Raw genomic sequence first — 21,857 nt, forward strand, 5'->3', positions numbered from 1 at the left:
AGGGCAGTTCCAGTCCATGCAGCTTCTCCTAGCCTCAGACAAACATTGCAATGATGTATTTCCTGATCCAGCCCTGGGAACATGGCCAGGGTGTCCAAATCCAGCAGGACCAGTAGCTACCATGGTGTGCTGGGGCTGTGCTGGGGCACCAGGGTGATGGGTACCATGCAGGAGGGGCAGCAGCTCTGACCTCACTGCGCCACTCGCCCCGAGGCTCTGTTTTCTGCCACGCAATGGTGCAACACTTCCTCTTCCTGTGGTGAATTCTGCAGCTTGCAACAAGCGCTGGTGAGGCCACGGAGCTCGGGAGCACCCCCTTCACCCTGCTCAGCAGTGCACCCTCCAGGAAGGTGAGGGGCCCTGGGGACGTTTGTCTGGGGTCTCTTTCCTGGCTGCAGGGCTTGGGGAGCTCCTGGCGATGTCCTTTGGGGCAGAGGCAGCGGCAGTGGCTTGTGGTTGATGGCACTGGGCCGGGGAACCCCAAGGTAAGGGTGCTTGTGGGCATGGGGCAGGGGGAAGAGGTGTTTCAGCTGTCATGGGGCTGTGGGTCCCACCCATGGAGCATGGGCTGCACATGGGCACAGAGAGGGACATGGGCTGCTCAGCCCTGTCTGGCAGAGCTCTGCCCTCCCAAAGGATGGTGTCTGTGAAGAGCTTCATGAAATATTCACTGTGCTGCCTGAGTCCCCTGGCTTAATGGAGCTGCTGGCGCCGGCCATGCAGCCTCCAGCAGAGAGGGCACTGGGGCCTTCAAGGTCCCCCCCAAGCCTGCGGGTGAGGAGGTGACATTTCACAGCTGCTTCCTGCTCGGGAGCACCCATGTCTGTGTTCCTGGTGCAGTGGTGATAACTTGTTTGAGCTTCTCTTCAAGAAGAGCTGGTGGTTCAGTTGTGTTTTGGAAGGGCAGCTTGCAGCACGACCTGCTGTGGTGACCCAGGATCATCTGACCGCTCCTCACCATCTCCTGCTTCTGCTCCTTGCTTGGGCACCTGGAGCAGCAGCTTTGCTGTCAGGTGTGTGTCCAGTGGCTCCTGTTTGAGTGCGGTTGGTTGGACGCCACGGCAAGCAGGTACCTCTGAGCTGCAGGACCCGCGGCACCCAGGCGACTGGGGGGAGCAGAGGGTAAAGGCAGGAGTGGGTTTCTCTCCCTCAGCTTCCCCAGTAGAGAGGGGACACCCTTCCTGCTTCTTCATCTCTCCCCAGAATGGAGGCTGTTCTCACATCCCTTCTCGTCAAGCTTTCTTTAGCCCACAGGAGGCAGGTCCTGAGAGGCTGAGCACTTTGTGAACTCCCTGAGGACAAGAACACCTTTTTCAGTCTGACTTTAGGTTTACTTAAGTGTTTTTAGATGGAGAACAGAAATGTCGCATAATTACAGTATTTAAGACAGGTTCATGCATACACTCGGTACCTCCTGCTCCTGCCTCCTGGCAATGGTTCAGCGCCCTCGAAGCTGCAAATCCCCAGGCTGAGGAGGAGGTGATTTGCCACCAGTGCAGTCACAGTGGGGAGGCCAAGGGGCTTCTGTGTGCAGAAGCTGCTCCCTGGTGCTGGTGTGCATGGGAGAAGGTGGCAGGGCTTTACAGAAGAGGAGCTGCTTCATGGGCAGAGGGCTGCTGCTCTGGAGGGGTTTGGCTGGTGATAGGGGTGATGTTGCTTTGCTGCTTGCTCAGGGGTCAATCTGCAGACCCTAAAAGTGTCATAGGCAAAGAGCAGCTCCTTGTACAGTATGTGCCACCAGCCAGCCCTGCCCAGACTAGGTAACTATGGCAGTGCCAGAAGCAGAGCACAGCAATAAAGCTGTTCGTTTGAAAAGGAAATGAGAACCAGACTAATTCAGGTCTCCTGCAGTACTGGTGAGCAGCCAATGGATGTCCCGGGAGGCTGGGCAGGGAGGATGGGTGGGAAGGGGTCCATCCAGTGGTGCTGCTGCCACTGGTCCCTGTGACATCTCACTGCAGATGGTGTGAGGATGCTGTGCCAGAGGCGCATGCAGGTGGTGCTGGCCCTGTGCTTGCTGCTGGTCCTGTGGCAATGCTTCCAAGCCCCCAGGGGTGGCATCAGCCCCTTCCCTCAGGCTCCTTCCCACCTTGGCGCCCCTGCTGCCTACTGCACCACCAGCACCAACAGCTCCACATGGTTCAATGCCCGCTACAACACGACCATGCGGCCTCTGCTGACAGGCACAGCCCATGAGCTCTCCTCCGACGTGGTTCAGTGGTGGCTGGTAAGTAGGGGCACAGATGGGAGATAGGGGCTCTCCCTGGGTCTGCCTGTGATGGGCAGGACCAAGATTAAAAGCAGGGACAGTGGGTGCAAGGATTCACTATGCCCCCACACCATCTCAGAGCTGTCCTGCACCCTTTTCCTAACATCCCATTGGGTTTTTCTGTGCCTTTCCCAGGGCTCTGCTGGGAGGAGCAGGGCTCCCCCCACTTTCTGGCACTGGCCAGGGGCTGATGCTACTTGTCTCTGCCTTTTGCCCTGCAGACACTGCAGGGTCCCTCAAGGGGTGTCCAGCTTCAGGCCATACTTTGGCAGCTCTTCACTGTGCTCCCAGCTCCAACCGGCAGCATGTGGGACCCGAATCACTGCAGGACTTGTGCGGTGGTGGGGAACTCCGGATGGCTGAAGGGCTCCGGCCATGGGCTGCGGATTGATGCGCACGACTGGGTGCTGAGGTGGGTGACCTGAAGGGTTTGGGCTCTCCCTGTCTCCCCAGGACACGGCATGCCCCAGCCTCCAGCCATCCTGCATCACCCATGTCCCCTCTTTGCTGCTGGCCAGGGTGACCTGGTGTCCTTGTCTGGTGGGACTGGCAGCCTGGGACCAGAGTGGCATGCACCTTTGCTTTAGGATGTGCCTTCCTGTTGTCCTCCAGGATGAACAGGGCAAAGATTGCTGGCTTTGAGCTGGATGTTGGCATGAGAACAACCCATCACTTCATGTACCCAGAGAGCGCAGTGGACCTTGAGCCTGGCGTCCACCTCGTCCTCGTCCCCTTCAAGCCACTGGACCTGCAGTGGGTGGCCAGCACCTTCTCCACTGGAGAGCTCACACAGTGCGTTGGCCTTGGGGGACAGCACGTACTGTGCTGGAGCCCCTGGGGATGGTGTGGGGTGGTCCTGGAGACCCTGGTGCCTCAGTGGGGCACCATGGTCCTGGTGAGACCAAAAGGCCCCTGGGTGAGAGTCCTTGCATCCCTCTGTACTGCAGTTTGTGGGCATGGGTGGGATGGTGGCTGTCCCCACTGGAGGACAGCCTCCAAAGCAGGCCCCAGCAGCAGGAGTGCTCCTGCTCACTGCTGTCCTCTGGCTCTTGCAGCACATACATGAGAGTGAAACAGTTCATCAAAGCAGACAGAAACAAGGTAAGGGCTCCAGCTCCTATGGGGCACTCAGAGCTGCCTGGGCAAAGCCCAGGCTTGGTTTTCAGCTGGATGTGGGCAGAGCCAGTGAGCAGGAGCCGCACTGGTGGCAGGGGCTGGCTGTCAGGTCACAGCAGGATGAGCACCTGATGGCTCCCCCACTCCCCACTCAGGTGCTGATCCTGAGCCCAGCTTTCCTCAAGTACATCCATGACAACTGGACGCAGCACCACGGGCGATACCCCTCCACCGGCTTCATAGCCCTGCTCTTCGCCCTGCATGCCTGCCAGCAGGTGAGTGCACCTGCAGGGCCGGGCACTGCTGTGGGGCAACCATTGCCTGTGTGTGTGTGCTCCAGCCCAGGGCCCTGCAGCTCTTCCTGCCATGTGCAGGTCTCCGTGTTTGGCTTCGGAGCAGACACCAAAGGGAACTGGCACCACTACTGGGAGAAAAACCGCTGGTCTGGAGCCTTCCGCAGGACAAGGGTCCATGACGCTGACATCGAATTCAGCCTTATCGAGAGACTGGCAGCTGAAGGCAGGATTTTATTCCACAGATGATGCATTTCCAAAAGACTGAAGCCAGGCTGTTAGTGCAGGAACTGGCAGCTCTCCCCGCTCTTTAGCTTGCTTGCACTGGCCCCATCAGCTGGGCACTGTGGGTGCCACGCTCCCATGTCACGAGATGTTGCACACGGCTGGACACAGCTCTGCCCGTTCTGGTTGGAAGAGAAGGAGAGACATGAAGCTGGAAGTGCATGTGGAACCTATGAGCTGCTGTGCGCACCCCTGCAGTGGCTACAAAGCCACTGGTGACAGCAGTGGTGGTGGCTGTCTGCACGATGAAGCTTTTGGGGGACGTTCGTAGTTGTTCTTTAGGCAATATTTTTATAACTAAGGAAAAAACTCTGAAGCTCAATCAAAGAATAAGAAAGGAAGAGAAGTCAAGCAAGCTGTCTGAAGACAGCAGAATCAAGTGCAGTTTAACTGATCTTTGAACAAATTTTGAAAACACAGGTCAATCTATTATTATTTGCTCTATTACTGAGCTATTACTGCTTTGGGAAAACAGCACAATCTGCCTCAGCTTCATCTGCAGAACAAGACTGCAGACCCTGGAGACAGCTCCCCAGTGGAGGTTTTCTCCTCCAGAGCAGGGTTAGCAGGATGTATTTTCCCTTCATTCAATCACAAACATGAACACCCTTGACTCAAACTCAGCTCTTCCACAGCTATGAGTCACCTTGGTCTTTCAGTCTATTAAAATCACCACATTTTAATAGAATCTCTCCTACACATAAGCTCTTTAATACCAGAAGCCTGTATTACTTATTAGCTTCAATGATTTTTTAATCTCCATTTCTGTGTCTTCTGTTCCTCTTCTCTGTCATACCCAGTTTCCCACACTGAGTCCAAGTCTTGCACTTACCTACCCCTCACCTTCCCTGTTTTCTCTCAGTCCTAAGCTGTGCGGTGTGCTCAACACCTTCCTGAGCTTTACAAGCAGTTAGTTTTCTTATGAAAGACAAGTGATAGGTGGTAACCGTTTAACTGCGGGTTAAACTCTTGCTGCATTATTTCCATTCATCTTCCTCCTCCTGATAAAAAGGTTTAGGTACCAAGCTGTGTGCTTTGCTGTGGGACTGAAGCTGTTCAGGTCATTTTTTGTTCCTCATGTGCCTTTTCTCACACTGTGATATTATATAATCCTAACCCCATGGATTTATTAAATATCCTTGTTTCAAATGTAAAACAAAAACTACTTTCAAATTAATTATAGAATAGCTTTTAACTTGCATTATCTGATCCTAGGCCCACCACAGTGTGCACTATGGCACCAACCGCTTGGACCACGTTAATAACAAAGCTGGGATTTAAGAGCAATGATTCTGGTTTACTCCAAAATGAGGCAGGAATCCACAGTATTTCATTTCTCCAAATTTATCCCACTATAACTTCACAGACCAAGCACTTTACTCACTTGTGTAAGTAAGTCATTAAAAAGACAAAAACCCCAACCATCATGATAACTACAGACTTTGCCACAACACAAGTGTGTTTTTAAATGAAAATTTCAAATAGTACCAACATTAGTTCGAATCAGTTATTCTTCCAAATGCTTTACCAAAACACACAGAGAATGGGCTTTATTTCAAAATATAAACAGAGGGGAAGTGAAAAACACAGAGTTAAAAATCAATTAAAACTCCAGCTGTTTTTTTGCTGAAACATCAACTTGCATCTTTCCTAAGAGCAATCTGGAGCAACTGCAATGCCCCACAGTACAGTAAGGACATCCCAAGTGCTATGTCTCACCATGTTGCCCCAGGACAGCTAGAAGGAATACAGCACATTGGCACAGAGGGCTGGCATACAGCATCAGCACTCAGAAACATTTCTAAGAAAGCTTAAAAGCTAGATGGTGTTGCTAGAAAGCTTATTTGGTGGCAACTTTAATCCATTCCAGGTCTCATGACAATACAGTACATTATTCCTGGAGGCAAACAGAATGCAGTATCTCCAGCATCTCTTTCAGGAAGGAGGGTGGAACTGGATGAACATGGACTGACACAAAAGGGGTTTTACAGTAGGGTCTGCACAGCCAGACATGATGGCTAATCTTTATAGCAGCAAGGTTCAAGCAGTTCCATCTACCTATTAATGCCAAACAAAGAATGATGGGACAGGAACCTAAGCGTGGTCAGGGCCATCTGGAAATTCAAAGCCTCTTCTCCTGTGCACTCAGATCACTCGTGTTTCAAAAAACCCGTTTAGTTCTCCTCAGAGGTTTTTCTGTGGGGTCATTGCTTATTTATGTTGTCTTCCCAAGTTCAATTTTCTTCTGGATGGCACGTGCTGAGTGATAGATCAAGGAGTCAATGAGTCCTGCAACTAAAAGGAAAAAACAAATGGATCAAGCCAGACAACCCTCAAAGAGAGAACAACTACCACAGAAATCAAACACAAACCCTTCTGTCAGTGGAAAGGAATTCCAGCTCCTCCAGATAGAAAACAGCTGTTGCTGCTCAGAATAAGGTGCTCATCTCATGAGGACAGAGAAGATCCAGCTGGCAGGACAGAGGTGATCTCCAAAAACAGATCTCTCTCACAGAGGTAAAAATGAGAAAGGCCGCGTCATGTGTTTACTGATGAGTGAGAACAGCTTGGAGAGGAAGCTGATGCTGAGCTTTATGCAATGTCATTGCCCTGACCCTCCTTGTCAAGGGCATGGTTCCCATTTCTCATTTCACAGTAACCTGAACAGTAAGCTGCTCTACCTGACGCTGCCCTTGATGGATGCCCTTTACCAGAAACCACAATGTTTACTCACCAAGGACACAAAGCAAAATAAATCATGCTTTAGCTCTTTCTGCCGTATTCTCCCCAAATCTCTCCAGCACTGAAGGAGACTATTAATTCAATGCTTGTTTGGGACCACAGAAAAGCTCAGAATGGGTCTCCTGCACCACAAACTCCAGACTACCCTGCATCCATTGAGGTGGCTTTCACAGGACAGGAACCTGAGCTCCTACCTGTAAATATGCCTCCAACGATGGCACAAACTCCCGTGAGAAAGTGTGTGAAGGACCTAGAATGAGGAAAACAATTTGAACAACCAGCAGGAGCTCAGATACTGTCAAATAAGTAATAATTAGCTTATAAAAACCAATTCATAATCACAATAATGTTCATCATAGCACATAAGTATGCATTATATAGATATTAATAGATAACAATTAACAGATTTAACAAATAACCCCTATGGCCTACAGAATGGAGTTTATCACTGATACTTTTACTGAGTGGCACTGGGCAGCATTAGACCACTGTGCCCTAATGAGCTCAACAGTAACACTTGGAGGCAAGTACTGAATTTATAAACCTTTTAATCCCCAAGCTTTTATCCAGTCCTATCCAGACAGAATGCACAGCAGACTTCTGTAACTCAAACTAAATCCCTAAGCATCTCTTAATATACTTTAAGGTACAGTCATTGGCTGTCTCTTATTCTTCCATTCCCCTGTAACTACATGCCTGTGATTAATGGAGGAGCTGAAGAAAAGAAAGGTTCCACACTGACTATGACACGTAGAAAAGCTATAGCAAATGCAGACTAAGTAACCAGGTTGGAGTTGTTGGTGCTGGTAAGATGGGTATGCTATACAAATCTAGCCTTCACACTGAAAAAAAGACTTTGAGGAAATCAGTTTGATCCAAGAACCACTGTATCAGACTTCTGCTCACTGCTCCAATTTCCATCTTCATCTAGATACTGGATTAAAATGCTTCAGATACTATCAGAAAACCCCCTACCCCTTCCAGCTGCTCACCTGGAGAAGAAGGACATTTGAGAGTGCCTCTTCCTCTCCACTGACTGGGAAGGGGCTCGGATGGCTTCCAGGCATTTGCATGGTCATGTCTAAGCAAGGATGGAGTTTTAAGCTATGCAAAAAGATGAAATCAATGGAGAATGAATGAAATAGATGTCTCTTACCTGTGTTTCTCTGTCAGCTTCACCATCATGGGTGAAAGCTCATAGAGCACAAATACGCCAGGCAGGCCCTGGTCTCCTAGTAGCCCATTGGCTATTTTCTCATGCCGTGTAACTGAAAACTGGTTAGTCCTTACCACCTAGCAGGAGGCAAACACAGCAAACATTGTTTAGTCAACAGGGGATAGGAAAGGCTACTATTAGGCTACTAAACCATGTAATAGGTGAACCATATCAAAGTAGCCCTGCCCACTCACTTGTGGGGGCCTTGACATGTGGTTACAAAGGGTCTTAAACAGCACCATCAGGATCAGGTCTATTACTACAGGCTAGTCATTAAAGCCGCAGCTAGCCAAAAGACAAGCGATGCATTTGTCCCAGACTGGACTGGCAGGTAATGGCATAAGCTGTCCCTCTCAACCTCAACCCAAGAACAAATCATCCTATACCAAGATATATACCTAAGCATGTTTCAAGAGATCGCACTTCAGTGAGAAAGCCGTATGTACTCAAGAGTGAGGAAATAGTACAAAAAGTCAGGAGAGTGCCAGAGCTGCAGAAGGACACAGTTTCTTCACCTCAGCCTGGTATCTCCTCAGTAATGATTTTATCCTACCTGTTTCAAAAGAAGGACATATCCTGAAAGCAGGGCTGGAAAATCTACCCACCCTCTTTTGAAGGCTAAAGGAGTTTTTAAATTGGAGATAAGCTGATCTTGGGTTATTCCCCGAGGAATATTTTTAGGATTTCCTTACTGCTTTGACTTCTCTCAAGTATACATTATGGGATTCATGAGGAAACGATGAAAACACATGATCATTTTGAACTAGGTGGGACTGAGAAGGCTGAAATATGCTTCATCACTGCTGTGACATTACAGGTAATATTACACCACAGACACTGTTATTCTTGCAAGGGTGGTGATATGAAGAAAGTCAAGCAGATTGTGTTGCTTGCTAAAACAATAGGGAAAAAGGTACTTACTTCACCATCTACTTTCATATACACCGTGGGAACCACTTTGACAAAATACTGAAACATCATGGAAGCTATAAGCAAAGACAGAGAGACACAGTTAATAACCATGGAAGAGCCAGAAAGCTTAACTGACAGTTTAGGTAGACACAACCTGGGTTCGTTCAACTCGTCACAGAACATCCTTCCGCACAAGAGCTCCTGGGGGTTTTCAAGGACATTAATGTTACTGGCTGACATGAGTTTTTCTTTTGCCAAAGTGAATCTCATTCCTGTCCCAACCAAAACCAAAACTACAAGCATTCTGACCTTGACTAAATGGAAAACTTTCTACAAACCAGTTACTTTGCTATTGTTTTACCACTACAACTTCTTGAAAATTTTTATTCTGGCACACAAAATCCTTTATATTTAATGTCATAACATCATCAAGGAATTATTCCTCATTAGTCCTAATTCCTCAAGGATTTGCCAACAGGTTCTCTGAGGCCCAGGTTGGAAAGCTTCAGCCTACAGAGAGAATTTTACCAGCCAGCTATATATTCTCTCTCACAGAGTTTGTTACTCCACAAAAAACCTGTGGCACCACAACGGTATCAAGGATTATGACACCTTTTCATTTTTCTGTATTTTATTTTAAGTACCATCCTTTGATTTGGGTTAAAGAATTAAAATTGATGGTGGAAAATTTAAAGGAATGGATTCAGGGAGGATTAACAATCCTACCACTGCTTTAAAGCAAACAACTTCTTTCTCCAATTTGAGTATATACCAGCACCCCAAGTACCTCCAAACACAGATTTTGCAGACTTCAGTGGATCTAAACAAGTAACTGATGTCTGCAGTGGTTTATGAAGTGGAAAAGGCACATGAACAGGCTTCTGTAAAAAAAAACAAGATAACAGTTTGGGCAGCAGCAGCATGAAGAGAGAATTGCCTTTCCTTCTCCAGCCAGCAAACTGGAGCCATCTAGAAAGATCAGCAATATTTCAACCTCACTGCTGCTGTTCAGCTGTTACTGGTGGGTAGATGAAGGTCAGGGCAGATACCACAGCTCTCCAGCAACTACCAATTAGGCCTTTTTTCTCTATGCATCTTCTGGTTATCTCCTACTGCCCATAGCTAGACAGGACTGATGCAGGCATCTAATAATGATGTGCTATACCTGCTGTTGGGCATCTATGAACACTGAAAAGAGAGATCTTTCAGAAAGCTCACAGAATCAAAACACATTGGCAGATTTGTTCCAGATGAATGGAGGCAGAAAGAGCACAAGGTGCAGTTCACATTTTGTACAATAGTGTCAAGGTTTTTGTTAAGGACTGGGAACTTTCCTCCTTATTAATACAGCCATTTAAAAGGAGATTTCTCTCAGCTCACTTTTACCTTGATGTGCAGTGACGTCTGTCCCATCCAAAGGGTTCACAATGCCTGGATAATCCCTTCCAAAGGAGAGATGTTTGATATAGTGCGTCATATTGATCTGAAATGGAAATGCCAGTAACTCAACTGCACAGCATGCAAGGTGCAAGGTAAGGGGCCTAAATCAATTATTTGTGTATTTTTCTGAGCACGGCTCTGGAACAGACAGGTCCTCCCTTACTCTGTGTGTCCAGACAGTAAATTCCAAAGCACTTGCTAATCTTTTTTATTCATGGGAGACTCCGAGATTGGAATTTCTCCTTTTCCTGCTGGAAATCGCCAGATGCAGATGCCCTTCCTACCCACCTATAGGGAAGGCTCTCCCACCCATTCCTCTGCCAGCCCCTGCCATAGTTGCAGCATGCTGTCAGCTGCCTCGTGGCATAGGCATGGGTATCACCTGCTTTCCTCCCAGCACAAGATCAACTCCAATAGATCCAGAAACAGTTGTGAAACTGTCAACCTTAGAAAGCCAGGAAGCACAAATTAAGGACCAAGGCAGTCTCAGGTGGAGGGGAAGAGACTTGCCAGGTAACATGCACATGTCCCAGAATGTACTTCAGAGCCCTGTGTGAAACCTTCCCAGGTACTGCTGACACTCATAAAGCCAAATCCGGACGGGATCAGAACACTATGATCTCAATGGAACAAAGGGGGAGGTAACCAGAAGGAAAACAGACGAAGAAAACTAGAACACTATCTTGGCAACACTTGATCTCAATGGAGCAAAGGGGGGGAAAACCAGAAGGAAAACAGACGAAGAAAACTAGAACACTATCTTGGCAACACTTACATTATCAAGTCCGAAGCTCTGCAGATCATGAACTGTAACAGAAAAATAGTGTAACAATATAGCTCACACTGTGGTAACAAGCAGATTTATTTACCTTATTCTAGCTTATAAGGGAGCTCCTCTCATGTCCATCGTGATCTAAAACAGCAAGAAAATCGCCTGGGTTTTTCTCTTGCTTGCAGTAGGGCATGTGACAGATGAAACCACTGCAATTCCCCTCCTGACAGAGACTAGCCACTGCTACAGTGAGGGAAAGGAACTTTAATTTCGGGTTACTTCAAATTAAGTATTTCAGTCCTCACCTGACTGTATTCTTAATCTAGGGCAAAAACAAGATCTCAGGGGCAAGCCAAGAAAACTGCACTGTTACCTCAGTCACCACCTGACATGCATAGCTCCTCACTACTGTAAAACACAGAGGCGCAACAGATCTGAACTAACAACTGAGCAGAACATGAGACTTAACATCAGATGCAACTGCCCTAAAGAAATCATCGTCATTTTGGGGACTCCCAGCACTCTGCCTATCAGCCTTGCTACTGCTGCCTGGAGAACACACTGGGAAAGGAAAAGTCTTTGTGGGGATGGCCTGAACCGGAAATTTGTCAAGCACTGGTGTGGCCAAGGGGACTGTCACCGATGCTAGGGCTTGTGGAATTTGGCCTGCCCTGCATACAACAGTATGACAACACCAGCAGCGGCACGCATCCCCAGAAGGGATCTAGCAAAGATACAGGCAATGGAAGGCAACGGATATCTTTCGGTTGGCTACTTATATCTGACTTCATGCAACACCAAAAGCATCAATCTCAGGGTGAAAATATAACTTACAACTTGATTTCAGTATTGCTCCTACCAGGTTTAGCCAAAGTCACACAATGACCTTAAAGTAGCCAGAGGCCATGGCACATTTTACCAGGTAAATTCACACTTGGGAAGTGAGACCTCACCTTGCACCTTAGAAAAGAAAACACACTTCAAAATCATAGGCTATTATTCTGGGAGCTGATGCAGTCAGATCACCAAGTGCTGCTCCTTTAAAGGGCTTCCGATATACAGCCTAGCACAAGACAGGCTACAAAGCTAAAGAACTGATTGGAACTCACCTCTCCTTTAAAACATTCACTTAACGTAAGTATGCTGTCAACTCAATCTTTTTTCCATTAACATCTTTCAATAAAATACCAGAAGCTTTACTTCTATTCCTATAAAACCCCCACTAAACCCAAAGAGATATGCATGCAAAACTGAGAATACATAGTTACGAAAGGAAATGCAAAACAGAAATACACAGTTAGGAAATACCAAGCCTGAATGATACTTCTCCTAATGATTTGGGAGAGGCCCTTGCATGTCACAGTTAAAATATTCAATGCTCAGAAACTAAGGCTGCAATCACTGGGATTAAGGCAACGGCTGTACATTACAAAGAGCTCAGATCTGCAGTGGCTTCAGACAGTCCTGTTGCTGTCTCTGGCAAGCAGGCAAACCACTATCACTAGAGCACAGTGGTTTCTGTGCCTGAGCTGCAGCTGGAGCAAAGAACTAATTTGGCTTTAAAAAAGAAACTCCAACAAAAAATACGGAAACAGGTGTGAAATGGTGGGCAGGGAAAGGGAAGAAGGGAGAAGTGGCCTTGGGATTATGCTGTGCTGGTTTTCTGCAACAGCCTGCTTCACGCTGCAGTACTGTTTGCACTTAAGAGTGCACTTAGAGTCTTAACCTTAAGAGACTTGTAGGCTAGGACTGGAGACTGTTATTCCTGAAGAAACATCAAAACACACTTCTTCCTTCCTGTAACTGCAGGTTAAGTGCCTAGCTAGACAAAATAAAGAGACCTGTAAAACACCTCAAGTTTGTCAAGAAGTCTGTCTGGCTTTTATAAATTAGTTTTCTTCACTCTTTTAGGAACAAAGTTTTAAGAACTGCTGTCTGAAGAGTTCTCCCCCATTTCTGAGCTGAAAAACCACAAAGCCTCCTCAGACTCCAAAATGCAGTCCTTTAATTGTAAAACAGGTTAACAGCACTTAAGGCCACTCAGAACCCTTGTCAATAAACACACAAAGACTGCAAGAAACCCAAGACACAGCTACTCAAACACAGTGCCCCAAGGTGAGCTGAGAAACCAATTTGTAAACTGGGAATTAATTTTCTACAGGAAAATACCTCACAGGAAGAGGATGCATGGCATAACGATGCATTGCGAAGAGGGGACTGGGGCAACCAGCAACACAGAAAATGTTGCAGCCAGGGGAGGGAGCGAGCAAATTCAAAAGCCTGAGCCTTTTACCAGATGTTCCTGAGTTGAAATGCTACATCTCAGCCTGGAATGATTACCCTTAAAAAAATCCAGTGGCTAACAAACACATGGAAAACCAAGTATTCTGAGATTAGCATGAATTCCCAGGAGAAATTCTCTAGTCTGCTGTAATAAGATTCAGTGAGATCATTACCCCATCTGACTTCAAAAGACAGAAGTCTCTCCCACTTGCCACCATGTCCCCCTCAATTACATTATCTGCACAGAGCAACTATTAATCTGCCAACACTTAATCTCCAATACTCATATATTCAAATTGATTAAGACAAAGATCCTCAACCTTTTCAACCTGCTGCCCTCATTTACCACAGAAGATGACCTGGGATGCCTCTCCTTTTAGCTTGAAGGAAATCTTCTCAACTCCCAGCCTAGAGCAATAGCTCCTCTCAAAGGAGATTCATGGGCACAGCAAATAACTGAAATTACATTAGCTCTGTAGTAAGTTTTGGAGGGGACAAAAAACAGAAGATACAGCAACACTTACTCTCAACAGCGTGCACTGCAAAAATGAGCAGAGTAGGAGAGAAAAGAGAAACATTCAGATCCTTTCAATAAAATGATACAGAGATTCAAATAGAGCAGCATTTAAAAGGTGTACCAAAATGGAGAAGAGTAACAGCTTTGCTGCTGTGCTTTCTAGGCAAATGACTCCCTAGCTAGCCAAAGGACTGATACAGGGACAAGCAACCATTTATAGTGTGACAGAAAAATAAAACTGCAGGAATTAACCACCAAAAGGAAAAATACAGTGGGATGCCCATATATGTTAAGTGAGCACCAAAGCAGCATGCCAGAGGACAATGCTGTTTACAGTTAACATTCTTTTTCAGTCTTAAGATAACAGAAAGGTCATTTTAGGAGCAATTAAAGCTATCCAGAAGTGCACTCCAGATTCACAACATCAAAGTTCAAAGCTGGGTAACAAGTTTTTGTCCTCAATCAGTCCTGCGCTTCTTTCATCACACCTGATGCACAGACAAGGCAGCAAACTATGAGGTTGCTGTTGCTCATTCCATTGCAATATCCCAACAAAGGCAAATACCTGGAAGGATGGAGGGCAGGGGAAGCGCATGTTTGGATGGCATAGCTCAAAGGAGGTGAAGTAACCTCCATTTTTGTCTGTTTAGGAAGACCATTCACGTGTATTCAATACCATGCATGACAAACCAATAACTGTCATAGACTTACACCTCCTCACATTTGGGCCTCTGAATTCTTCACCCAGCAATTTCAACCCCCTTTGCCACATGCTATACCCCTGGTGGTGCTTCTACAACAGCATGGGTTTTGGTTTGGAGGAGTATGAAAAATACAGAGAGCCTCCAAATGGCTGCCTGAAAAAGGCTAGGCATTCCAAACAACTCCTATGACTTGAGTTCTGGTGGATTATAGTGCAGTGACAAATGGAAACATCGCATCTGTGGTCTCCAAAACATGTAACTTGAAAACAGTTCCACAGCAATGGGTGAGACTTTGCATCCTTCAGCACCAAGACAATGAAACGCCTAAAGGAGCTTACCAGCGTAAAAAGAAAAGTCCTGAGCAATGCCAAGGATGAAATAAGAATCTCACCCTCCAGTATCCAGTTTGGGGATGAAAATGATTTATTCCCTGGCAGACACCACTTTGGGTCAGAAGTCAGAATGAGCTCACACAAACACCCTCTGTGGAAGGAATAATGCACAGGTGATCTACCAAGGGATCTGGATCTCCTCCACACCAAAATAGTGCCCTTGACTGATGGGGATTGAGTATCACACTATTTGATGGGCAGAAGAGCTCAGATGAGGGTAGAAGGCCTGTGCAATGGTAGCAGCCCCACAACAAGTAGGGCTCCAGGAAAGGAACAGAGAAAGAGGCTGCAGTGTCTGCAGAAAAAAAGAATTTATGCCACTTGCTCTTGATTACCAGTGAGAAGATACCAAGGGACCTAAAAAATGGCACCCAGTCTTCAGCCAAAGACTGTAGGTCCTTTTGACATTCAGCATTCAAAACATGAAATGTGATGTCACACTTCAAAAACCTGATTAAGGTAACTGCAAACATTCTATTAAACCACAGATATTTTCTATCAAGCTCCTGCTAAGGATATAAGGGAGCAAAGTTCCTCTCACTATAAGAGAAGATCATGTTCATGACCACCTGAGGAACCTGAACATTGCATTTTGTCTATGGGACCTGACAAATTGCAACCCAGTATCCTGAGGGAATTGGCTTGTATAGTTGCCTCACCGTTGTGCCTGGGAAAGTCACGGATCAGATCTTCGTAAAAGCTATGTTAAGGCACATAAGGACAGGGAAGTGATTTGAGACAGCCGGCATAGCTTCACCAAGGGCAAGTCCTGCTTGCCCACACTAGTTACCTTCTACAATGGAGTGACTGTATCAGCAGAAAAGGGGAGAGCTACTGATGTTGCCTATTTGGACTACTGTAAAGCCTCTGACACAGTCCCCGCAACATCCTTCTAACTTGGAGAGAGATATGAATTTGGAGTGTGGACTATTCCGTGGATGAGGAACTGGTCAGATGGTCACATCCAGAGGGTGTGACCTTTTAATAGGACCTGAAGCTACAGCACAAGAGGTAATGGTTTTTAAACTAGAAGAGGGTAGATTCAGACTAGATACAAGGAATAAGGTCAGTGAAACACTAGTACAAGTTGCCCAGAACAGTGGTAGATGCCCCATCCCTGGAAACATTCAAGGCCAGGCTGTACAGGGCTGTGAGCAACCTGACCTACTTGAAGATGACCCAGGTCCTTTCAAGCGGGGCTGGACTAGATGACCTTTAAAGGACTCTTCCAGTCCAAATCATTCTATGAATATATAAGCTACTGCTATTCTGGACACTGTGTGTGTATGTACATGTATACTTGAAGAGTCCTTTGTAACTTAAATTTTACTCTAAAAGTTCTGAATTGCTTTAAAATTCTCCTGAGGCATTCTCCAAAATATTCCTTCCAGAGATACTGATACTCAGGTCCTGGACTGAACACCTTCTTTGAGACTGGTTTACAGCAGAGCAGCTAAGTTTTATGGAACAAATGAGACTGTTTCAGAGCAGTCTCTCATTCTCCTCCAAGTTCTTCCCCACACATGTGGCAGCACCTCCAGAAACCACTTTTCTCTCTGTCCATGCTGGTTCTAAACCTGTCTTACAACAATTCAACAACATCCTCCCCACTGAAGCAGTCCTTTACTATTATGGAGAGCAATGCAAAGATACTGTGACCCCATGGCAGGGGGGTTGGAATTAGATGATCTTTAAGGTCCTTTCCAACCCAACCAGTTTATGATTCTGCGTTCAAAGAAATTCAAAGAAAAAGGTCAGGTACACTTGGAGCTAAAGGCCAATAAACAGGGAAAGAAAATACTTCACCATGTACATGAGACTGTTGGAAACTCTTTCCTGGTGCGAAGTGAAAATTTCCAGCTACCTGCAAGAAAAAATAATCTTTCATTAAAAGGTCTGAATCTATATAAATATAAATACATACTGATACTGAAAATAACTGGTTTATGCAAATTATGTTGGCGGACATAAAAAATGAGAAGGAGGAGGAATTTACTGGGAGGGAACTGACTGTTGCTGCAGGAAAAACAAGATGGTATCACAAAACAGGGGTTGAGAGAGTAACTGTGAGGAGAGTGAGCAGTTAATACAATAAGCAGCAGTGATCCAATGTACACAGCCACAATAAGAAGCTTCATGCAAAAATAAAGCACTAAACTAAACCCCTGCTGGCAGGTTGTTGGTTTCTGTTATCTCCAGCATCCACCAGTGACCTCTGTTTTAAGACTAGTAGGGTAGTTGGGAACACCCAACCTCAGAGAAGCTGTCTCTCCGCCCAGAAACCTCAGCAACATGACTCACTAGCCAGACAGTAGGAAAAGCTAAGCTTCTCCAGCCAGCATGCTTCCCACTAGCCCACACAACCAACCACAGGATTAGCCCCTTTCCTGACTCTCCTACTGAACCCATTCACAGGCACAAGCACCTGCTGAGCCCAGGGTTATTACATTCCAGGCCTGGGAACACCTACAGCTGGAGAAGGAGAGGAACTTTGCCTTTTCAGAGTCTTCACCATCATGAAGCAGGTTCACAGCAAAACCCATGTCTCACCTTGTTGACCTCTAGGAAACCATACACTTGGCAGCCCTCGTTCTTCTGCTCTTGCATTTTCTGGCTAAACCCTTCCCTCTTGCACTGCTCTATGGTATCCGGGTTCTTGAAGGCCCAGCCTCGCCGCCTGTAGGCTTCTCTGACATCATCACAAGTGTTACAACACCTGCAAAAGCACAAACACCATCTTCCCATCTTTATCACTTTGAATCCTTGGCGGATTCTTCTTCAACGACGCAATAAAGGAAACATCAGGGACCAGATCTTGAGATGTGCCCAGTGTTCCTAAAGGATCTCGAGCTTCTTGATGTACTGAGATGTTGGCATGAGGATGCAAGCTGGTTTAATGCAGTGCTTGAGTCTGAAGAGGGCTTTGCCTGTCCAGTGAGACAGCCAAGTCACTCCTTAACAAAGAAATGTGCTAAAAAAACATCACTGTCCCATGGCTCTCAGCAGTTTGCACTTCCCCATGTGAAAAAAGCATCTGCCTGCTTCTACTCCCCCTTTGCTCTCTTTTCTAGGCTAACACTGTCAAAATGGGCAGAAAGGTTAATGGCAAACTTTCTTCATTACCTTTCTACCACTGGATAACACCGTAGTCACAGTAAAAACCAGGTTTCTTACTTGGTTCTACTGTCTGGACACAAAATAACTCCAGAAAGGATACAGTTTGCTGAGATACAAGTTTTGTGCTACTGCGAAGTCTGGGCAGCTTGCTCTGCCCTTAAACAGGCATGTAGAAGAATTAGACAACATAACTCTGCATGTTCTTCACAAGGAAGAGTGCAGCTTCCAAAGGCGTAACAAAAGCCACAACAATTCTCACCATTCTCTGAACACATGCCCAATACGATTTAATTCCATTGACTTTCACAGACATTTAGAAAACAAATGCAACATAACAGCATGAAGTCAAGTCATTAGAGGATACAAAAAGGTGTAGACGTTACCGAATGTCCTCTGACTCTGCCCCATAACAGCTCTCGCAGCGATCAGCATCCAATGAATTTGGATCAAACAGTTTTTCTTCTTCTTTCCCCAGCTCTAAGACAAAAGAGGATTCAGAGTGATGAGGCGGGTCTAGAAAGGGTATCCTGTACTCTTGTCCTGCTCAAGTGAGCGACATAAATCAACAAATTTACGCTGTTACACAGAACCACACTAGCTCCTACAAAAGGAGCTGATGCTTGCAAAGGAAACGCTTGGACAGCATTACTGTTAGATGGCAACACCTGGCCACTGTTGTGTCTGGTTTTAATTGAAGGCCAAAGGTGAGTCCTAATATGCAAATAACACAGAGGAGAGTTTTCTATAACCGGGGACCACATACTACAACTTCTAACTGATAAACCAACTAAAATACATTTATCAGGTGTGCACTAACATGAACAATGCAATAAGGTGCAAGTTTAGGCTTAAGTTTAGGCTCAAGTGTCCAGTCACTGGAGCCTTCCCTGAAGAGAGGATCCCTCCTCCAACCAGGTCATCCCATTTGTCAGCCCACTGTGACTTAAAGACACAACCACAGCCCCGGTTTGCCAGAACAGCTGCTGGACTTCTCATTGTAAAAGACCGTTAACTCAGCAGCTGAAATACATCCACGAGTCCTTGTCGTAATTTCAGAGGGACCAGGCACAGATTTGCCTCGCACAAGCAGCAAGTACAACTGGAGTTTGTCTGATCTGCCACTTTAACAGAGTGGTGTGCTACAAACTCTGCAAGACTCTGAGGTATTTAAATACTCCTCAGCTGTCACCTGTTCTCCAAACAGGCACACAGTGATGGGAAGACTACGAGAGCACCCATCCAAGCAAGGCAGAACAGCATCTCACCATGTCTCTCCGCCTCTGGAGTCACACGCTTGCCAGCTTTATCCAAACGTTGCTTAAACAGATTGTGCTCTACATCCAGCTGCTGCTCTCCTGCTACATCCATGGCATCGATGCTCAGGTCTGAAACCAACAAGCAAGGAAAGCAGTTGATGACCACACATTTGTTATGGCCTGTGCCAGGCTGAGGAACCATTCAACCAGTGAAAAGACAATCTTTCACCAAGGGGGACAAAAGTGTGCCAGACTGACAGCCTCTCTGCACAAAACAGCAGAGCCTTCCAGCCTCTCTTGCCTTCTAACACCCTTTCAGATGTGAGGAAGGCAAAACCAGTAATATATCTTGGCTGGTCAGAAGGAAGTCAGACTCGCTACATCAAGCCCAGGGAACTGCCCAAAGGAATTGCTACAAGAGAACAAGCAGCAGGGCATTACAGCCAGAAGAGAAGCACAAAAATCACAGAAAAGTTTTGCCTCCTTAAGTAACTCCCAAAGGAGGCTCTTGAGGTTTCCAACATCACCGCAGCCACATCCCGAGTCCCAAGTGAACTTGGCAACAGTTTTTTCAGTATGACTGATCTCTGTGACCAACTACAACACCATACACAAGTGTAAAGGGGATTTGTGCATGTTATCCTCATTTATAATCCAGACAAATAGAACTGCCTCACTGGAAGTACTGCTTTAAGTGTCCCTCCTGGCTGCAATAACGGTGCAACCACAGGGATCACCAGCTTCTCCCTGCCCAAGCAGCAGCACAGTGCTCTGAAGCACCAGGCACAATGGACCTCCAGGCAAGGAGCAAAATCATTCCCACTACTGAGAAGTCTGACTCACAAGCACAGGGCATATGTGGAAAAATAACATCGAGATTGATCTTCAGTTTATCTCCCCTCGATTTGTCCACGTACAATTCTGGATGAACCTAGGAGCAAAGGAAAAACACAGAGCCCTGTTCCACTTGGCAGCAAATCAAAGGGCCTCTTTCCCTCCACCGCTCTGGCCCAGGAGCTGATGTTTAAGAGGTGGGATTTGGGAGACACGCGAGCTGCTGCCTCCTGCACCAACCAAGCGCTTGCCACTGCAGAGACTCTTACAACAGCTCCTGCTTTGGGAACCTCAGCGCTGGAGGGGGGGGGGGGGCACGGTGGGTCCTGCTCGCTCTCTTTGCACTGCCTGTGGCCGGCGCAAGCAGCGGGAGAGGCTTTGAGACATTCATCAGAGGAGGCCACAAGACAACCTCTGCGACAGCGGCTCTCGGGAAGGGAGGGAGGGAGGGAGGGAAGACGCGAAACCCCCGGTGGGTGAAGGGGCGGCCAGGCAGGCCCGCAGGAGACGGCGGGGAACGGCAGCCGCAGGGCCGCCTCTCCGCGGCTACGGGGCAGCCCCGCCAGGAGACCCGCCTCCCACCGCCGCTACTCACCTCCTTCGTGAGGTAGTACTGCAGCTCCGAGAAGAACAGCACCACCATGATGAGCCCGCTGACCACCGTCACTGTCGGCGAGACGAGAACCGCCGTCAGCCCCGACGCGGCCCGCACGCACCCTACGGGCCGCCCGCCTCGGCCCGGGCCCGCGCTCACCGGTCCCCCACCGCTCACCCAGCGCGCCGCCACACGTCTTCACCCGAAAGTCTTCCAGGGTCTTCGGGAAGGCATCGAACCGCTTCAGCCGCCACAACGACTCCATGGCGCGGCCCGGAAACAAACTCGCCTTCCGGGCCGGGGCCGCCCCTGCCCCGGCTCCGCCCCGACGGGCAGCGCGGCCTGGAGCAGGCGGGGATGGGCAGGGTGTTACCGGATGCTCCGGGGAGGGGAGGGAAGGGCTGAGTTTCGCTGTCCCTTCGTACGCTCCTGCCTCTGCTGCCAACGGGCCCGAGCCTCTGAGAGACAGCGGGACAGGGCCCGAGGCCGAGGCCCGGCGGCTTTCACGCGACACCCTCCTGCCCATCACCCGTCCGTCGCCGCCGCCTCTGGAGGCTGCGGGGCTCGTTCCTAACGCCCCTTGAAGAAAATCCGAGCAGCCACAGAGCTGAAGCACATCCCCTCGGGAGAGCATCAGCGCGCCCTGTGCTGGAGCTGCGAGGGAGGGAGGGAGGGAGGGAAGGAAGAACCCCACTTTCTTGCCGCACTTTCCATCGCTGCCGGGTGTGCGTTCCCGGCATCATTTTGATAACGCTTCCATTGCCCTGCTTCCTCAAGGGAATGGCTGGGAACTCCAGAGGCTAAAGCGTGCAGCAGCTCGCAATGGTTTACTGTGAGGATGGAGGCACGGACCCCGAGGTAGAGCGCAAGCTGGATCGGTTAAAGCCTCTTTGGTATGGAGGACGATGGTTGAAGTATAAACACGGGGAGGCCTGGCAGATTGACTATATCACACTGCCACCAACCCGCCAAGGCAAGCGCCATGTGCTTACCGTGGTGGAAGCAACCACCCGGTGGCTGGAAACATACGCTGTGCCCCATGCCACTGCCCGGAACACTATCCTGGGCCTTGAGAAACAGATTTTGTGGCGACACGGCACCCCAGAGAGAATTG

General features: G+C 47.8%; 2 protein-coding genes across 3 annotated transcripts; one reads left to right on the forward strand and one right to left on the reverse strand.

Moving 5' to 3' along the window:
• The first annotated feature begins 878 nt into the window (after window positions 1-878).
• Window positions 879-4,014, forward strand: LOC130597666 (CMP-N-acetylneuraminate-beta-galactosamide-alpha-2,3-sialyltransferase 2-like). Its single transcript, XM_057406399.1, has 6 exons — window positions 879-2,227; window positions 2,491-2,681; window positions 2,882-3,061; window positions 3,325-3,370; window positions 3,541-3,660; window positions 3,760-4,014. Exons 1-6 carry the CDS (start codon window positions 1,973-1,975, stop codon window positions 3,925-3,927), a joined length of 960 nt encoding a protein of 319 aa, XP_057262382.1. The 5' UTR covers window positions 879-1,972; the 3' UTR covers window positions 3,928-4,014.
• A 1,469-nt stretch (window positions 4,015-5,483) lies between these two features.
• Window positions 5,484-21,098, reverse strand: ERGIC3 (ERGIC and golgi 3). 2 transcript variants are annotated; one of them, XM_057406400.1, is made up of 14 exons: window positions 20,921-21,098; window positions 20,744-20,814; window positions 20,158-20,245; window positions 19,324-19,443; window positions 18,442-18,535; window positions 17,492-17,657; window positions 16,748-16,805; window positions 13,853-13,867; window positions 11,049-11,080; window positions 10,220-10,316; window positions 8,843-8,907; window positions 7,862-7,998; window positions 6,900-6,955; window positions 5,484-6,258 (listed from the first exon to the last, which is right to left on the reverse strand). In XM_057406400.1, the coding sequence occupies exons 1-14, from the start codon at window positions 21,006-21,008 to the stop codon at window positions 6,179-6,181; spliced, it is 1,167 nt and encodes a 388-aa protein (XP_057262383.1). In that variant the 5' UTR covers window positions 21,009-21,098; the 3' UTR covers window positions 5,484-6,178. The 2 variants fall into 2 exon arrangements, with proteins under 2 accessions (XP_057262383.1, XP_057262384.1); XM_057406401.1 differs by lacking the exon at window positions 13,853-13,867 and having other exon boundaries at window positions 20,921-21,097.
• Between the last annotated feature and the right edge of the window lie 759 nt (window positions 21,099-21,857).

This window comes from Pezoporus wallicus, unplaced genomic scaffold, assembly GCF_028554395.1.
Source record: "Pezoporus wallicus isolate ANWC-B61680 ecotype Strahan unplaced genomic scaffold, APGP_CSIRO_Pwel_v1 contig_6783, whole genome shotgun sequence".
Lineage (NCBI taxonomy): Eukaryota > Metazoa > Chordata > Aves > Psittaciformes > Psittacidae > Pezoporus > Pezoporus wallicus.

What these genes read in the sequence shown, in the direction of transcription:
- LOC130597666 (XM_057406399.1), top strand. Translation starts at nt 1,973, where the DNA reads ATGCTGTGCCAGAGGCGCATGCAGGTGGTGCTGGCCCTGTGCTTGCTG. An exon ending in ACGTGGTTCAGTGGTGGCTG is followed by an intron (nt 2,228 to 2,490) that starts GTAAGTAGGGGC and finishes TTTGCCCTGCAG; the next exon opens with ACACTGCAGGGTCCCTCAAG. An exon ending in GCGCACGACTGGGTGCTGAG is followed by an intron (nt 2,682 to 2,881) that starts GTGGGTGACCTG and finishes GTTGTCCTCCAG; the next exon opens with GATGAACAGGGCAAAGATTG.
- ERGIC3 (XM_057406400.1), bottom strand. Translation starts at nt 21,008, where the DNA reads ATGGAGTCGTTGTGGCGGCTGAAGCGGTTCGATGCCTTCCCGAAGACC. An exon ending in GACGTGTGGCGGCGCGCTGG is followed by an intron (nt 20,815 to 20,920) that starts GTGAGCGGTGGG and finishes TCTCGCCGACAG; the next exon opens with TGACGGTGGTCAGCGGGCTC. An exon ending in TCCAGAGGCGGAGAGACATG is followed by an intron (nt 18,536 to 19,323) that starts GTGAGATGCTGT and finishes CTTTTGTCTTAG; the next exon opens with AGCTGGGGAAAGAAGAAGAA.